The sequence below is a fragment of the Sinocyclocheilus grahami genome, unplaced genomic scaffold (genome assembly GCF_001515645.1).
Source record: "Sinocyclocheilus grahami isolate Dianchi unplaced genomic scaffold, SAMN03320097.WGS_v1.1 scaffold4614.1, whole genome shotgun sequence".
Lineage (NCBI taxonomy): Eukaryota > Metazoa > Chordata > Actinopteri > Cypriniformes > Cyprinidae > Sinocyclocheilus > Sinocyclocheilus grahami.
The window spans coordinates 8,329-13,091 of record NW_015509522.1 but is presented as its reverse complement, the minus strand read 5'-3'; the positions used below and the strand labels follow the sequence as shown (position 1 = coordinate 13,091).

Here is a 4,763-nt window from a genome sequence, read left to right as displayed (position 1 = left end):
CTCTCTCTCTCTCTCTCTCTCTCTCTCTCTCTCTCTCATTTCGTACGCATGTGCGGGGTGAGTGTTGCAAGGAGCGTGTGGGTGAGAACGCTGCTGTGGTGAGAGTGAACTTTTTTCTCTCTTTATTCCTGCTTTTCCCACACTGTTTTTTCACAAGTGGTTTAGTGTTGATTGTCTTAAAGTTTTGGTATAATTTTGTAGCGGAATAAGTATTGTGTGAAGTATAAAGTGAGAGGACGTCGTAGGCCGGTGTTTGCCGGGTGACTATGGTGGCATCGGCGGCGCCCGGTCAAAGCTTTGACCAAATTTCACGCAGGCATGGCATTAAAGTTTTGCCTGTTTTTAATTGTTCGGTTGAAGATTGTGCCTTGGCTGTTGGGAAGGCTGTCCTTCAAACAGTAATGAAAGAATTGCCTTCCTTAAAACTGTCAGTGTTTTTTTACAAAATTGTAATCCAGATGATTATATTTTTGTGGGGGGAGGGATTTTAACTGCACGGAAAATGATGCTCTTGATAGGAACCATTTGATTGAACCATACACGACTTGAAGCTCATACTGCTTCAAGTCGTGTAATACGTGAATTGATTGAAACCCACAGTTTGTGTGATGTGTGGAGAGAATTGAACAATAACAATAGGCAGTATACATGGGCACACTCCAGAGATAATGTTATTTCAATGGCCAGGCTTGATAGGTTTTATTGTTTTAGATATCAATTTAATATTGTTAAAAAGTGCTTAATTATTCCAGTTGGGTTTTCGGATCATTGTTTTATGTGAGGTGTTTATAGCGAATGTAAAATAAAGAGTGCTTATTGGCATTTTAATGAATCTTTGTTGGGTGATATGAATTTTAGAAATGTGTTTTGTAATTTTTGGGAAATTTTCAAAAGTAGGAAAAATTGTTTTACTGATTTAAGACAGTGGTGGGATTATGGGAAAGTTTAAATTAAAGCATTGTGTCAACAGTACGCTTTCAATGTCTCTAGGGATATTACGCACTCAATGAAAAAAGTTGAATCCGAGATTATTGACTTGCAAAAGTTGTTTGTAGTTACTGGGGAACATCAATGTCTTGATGCTCTTAAATGCAAGAAGTCATTTCTTACAGACCTGTTGGGTATAAAGTTGCTCACACAAATGGATGCCCCATCAAGGTTTTTTTTTTGGCTTAGAGCGGAAAAATGGGCAGAGTCGATTTATTCACTCTATTCGAACAGAGAATGGGCAGGACTTGAAAGAGCCCACAAGTATTAGGAAAAGGGCTGTACAATTCTATGCTGAGTTATATAGTAGTGAATATAAAGAGAATGAGGAGTTATCTGCCAAGTTTTATGACGGTTTGACAAAGATTACTCAGGACTCTGAAGTAAAACTTGAGAAGCCTCTTACAGAGCAGGAGCTTTTAAATGCTTTGAAAGATATGAAGACTGGTAAAGCACCAGGTATTGATGGCCTCTCCGTCGAGTTTTATAAGGCTTTTTAGGGAGTGATGGGCAAAGACCTCTTGGATGTTTTAAATGAAAGTTTAACTGTGGGTTCCCTCCCTTTAAGTTGTAGGAGGGCAGTGGTCACCTTACTGCCAAAGAAAGGTGATTTGCAGGAAATAAAGAATTGGCGACCTGTAAGTTTACTTTGTACAGATTTAAAGATTTTCTCTAAGGCATTGGCTAATAGATTAAAAGATGTGATGGGGCAAGTGGTTCATTCTGACCAGACCTATTGTATACCCGGAAGGTCGATTATGGATAACATTAGTCTCATCAGAGATATTTTGGACGTCTCTGGTTATCTTGATCTTGATATAGGCTTGATTTCAGTTGATCAGGAAAAAGCTTTTGACCGAATAGAGCATCAATACCTTTGGAATACGCTTGATGCTTTTGGCTTTGGGTCCAATTTTAGTGGAATGATTAAAGTATTGTACAAAGACATTGAGAGCGTACTGAAGATCAATGGTGGTTTGAGTGCCCCTCTTAAAATTGGGAGAGGTATAAGGCAGGGATGTGCTCTCTCTGGAATGTTATATTCCTTGGGAATAGAACCAATGTTAAATAAGTTGCGTTCTTGTATTCAAGGGTTTAAGTTAAGGAATCACAGTGTTCAACATCAAATATCTGCCTATGCGGACGATGTCATGATTTGAATCAATGGAAAAAAGATGTTATTAATTTGGCATCAACTGTTAATGAATTTGGTGTAATTTCTGCTGCAAGAGTGAATTGGGAGAAAAGTGATGCACTGATTAAAGGTAAATGGAAGAATGGTTTACCAATTTTACCTGGTGGGTTGAATTGGAAAAGGGGGGGTCTTAAGTATTTGGGTGTGCATCTTGGAGATGAATCTGTGCAGTAGAAAAACTGGGATGGGATTATAGAAAAAATGGAGGGCAGACTAAAGAAATGGAGATGGATTCACTCTCAGTTATCTTTTAGAGGGAGAGTACTAATATTGAACAACTTAATAGCCTCAACTATGTGGCATAAGCTGTCTTGTGTGGAACCTCCCACAGGACTATTGTCACGTTTACAAACAATATTAGTGGACTTCTTCTGGGACAGGCTGCACTGGGTCCCTCAAAGTGTGCTTTTTTTGCCAGTGGAGGAGGGAGGACAAGGTTTGGTGTCTCTATCAAGCAGATATACAACATTCCGGTTACAGTTCATTCAGAAGTTTTTAACAGGCTCTGTGGATGTGATATGGAGAGAAGTTGTGAAAAGCATTCTTTACAGAGTGGATGGACTTGGATTAGATACTGCTTTGTTCCTCACAGATACCAAAAAGCTACACTTGAATGTCTTCATTCTACCATGGATTGTTTAAAGTGTGGGGATCTTTTATTATTAAAAGACCAGAAAATGCTACTTCTCTGTTCTGGTTGTTGGAGGAGCCTCTAGTTAAAGGGGCTCGTTTGGACATTACGGATCAAGTGCCGAATCTGTCTCAGAGATTGTGTGACACTCAGACTGTAAAGCTTGGTCACATGATTAAAGTGGCCGGATCCAAATTGAAAGACATTGTGGCTGTGGCATCTTTATTGGGAAAGAAATCCATGCGACAAACCTCAACAATCATGGAGTTATGGAGAAAGAAACTGACAGCAGAGGAATTGTCGATTCTTAAACGTTTTGAGGAAGGAAATGTACTTCCTGAGCACTGAATTACACCAGGTTTAAAAGAGACGTCTGGTATTTTGTTAAACTTGAATGGGCTTCAGGACTTATTATTAGAAGAATTAAGTGGAAAAGTGATCTACAAATGTTTTGTTAAAATATTATACAAGTCCATACTGTGTGAGAAAAGTGATAATGTCTGGAGGGAGAAATTTGACATTGGAAATGAAGTTAAACCATTTTGGAGGGTTTTATACAAACCACCATTGATGAAAAAATCAGGAGATCTACAATGGAGAATCCTGAAGGGGGCTGTTGCTGTTAATGCTTTTGTTTCGGTTATTAATTCCAATGTTAATGAAGGTTGTGTTTTTTGTGGGTTAAGAGAAACAATTTTTCATTGTTTTCTCGAATGTGTTAGGCTCAAATCTTTGACTTTATTGACTTTGACACTTTTTTGTATTATTAAAACAATTGTTTTTAGGTTTTAAGGAAAGTTTCACTCCTAAGGCTTTCATTTATGGGGCAGGATGCAACCGCAATCAAAGACTTAAATGGCAGTTGATTAACTTTATGGTCGGCCAGGCAAAAATGGCCATATATATTTCAAGAAAAAACAGGATTAAAAATATACATGGCCAAGATGGTGTACTGTTGTTTAAGGCATTTATTAGGTCTAGGATCTCGGTGGAGTTTAAATACTATAAAGAGATGCAGGATTTGGACACCTTTGTATTACAGTGGTGTTGTAATGAGGTTTTTTGTACTGTGTTTGAGGGGGGCTTCATTTTTAGTCTTTTGTTGTGTTGATTGGTTTTGTGAAAATGGTTGGATGTATCTCTATTTAGGGCCAAATAACATTCAAGTTTACTTTGTTTTTCTGTTGTTTCAGTCCAATAGGTTAGATAATTTTCTTTTTGTGCTTTTATAATTTGGTTGGGCCGAATTTTGTGGATGAATATTTCAGAGTCCTGATGCTGGATGTTGTTAGTCATTTTTGCAGCTTCAGGACCATCTGAATCAGGGGACTTTTTTCAGGGTTCACTTCATGGTTTTTAAGGGCTTTAAAATGGGAAGAGTTGGGGTCACTCATTTTTAGGTGTTTCCCAAATGTGATGGCTCTTTTCTCAATGCGCATTAGTAGAGGGTATTGGCCTAATTCTCTCTCTCTCTCTCTCTGTGTGTGTGTGTGTGTGTGTGTGTGTGTGTGTGTGTGTCAGTCAGTCATGCTGCTGTCTGGCATGGCTCGAGCAGTCACACAGCACTGCCGCAGGACTCCTGTCCTCACGCTCTTCACCAAGGTAATACTCTCAAACACACACACACACTCTCAGCGAATCATCTATCAGATCTCTTCCTCGAGCAGCACTCAGGAAATGACTGATAAATGCAGTCTCTGTAGCATCCAGAGTGCTGTTAACACCAGTGAAGTAATGCATCATAAAGCCTGCTGGAATGATGGAGTGCAGTGTCTGTGTTGTGTGTTTGTGTTCCAGGAGCTGTGTCCTCTGTGTGATGAAGCCAAAGCAGCGCTGGAGCCCTACAGACACAGAGTAAGATCCGCTCACACTCCTCAGCTCTGTGTGTGTGTGTGTGTGTGTGTGTGTGTTTGAGCTGGAGGTTTGATCAGGGGTGTGTGAGTGGGTGGT

General features: G+C 39.4%; 1 protein-coding gene across 1 annotated transcript in view; it reads left to right on the top strand.

Annotated features, from left to right (window-relative positions):
• Positions 1-43: 43 nt before the first annotated feature.
• cunh5orf63 (chromosome unknown C5orf63 homolog) overlaps positions 44-4,763 on the top strand; it is a 7,165-nt gene continuing 2,445 nt past the window's right edge. Inside the window, exons 1-3 of the mRNA XM_016263032.1 lie at positions 44-98; positions 4,335-4,415; positions 4,611-4,667. Coding sequence (XP_016118518.1) covers positions 4,341-4,415; positions 4,611-4,667 — 132 coding nt within the window. The 5' untranslated portion in view covers positions 44-98; positions 4,335-4,340. The remainder of the gene's footprint in view (positions 99-4,334; positions 4,416-4,610; positions 4,668-4,763) is intronic.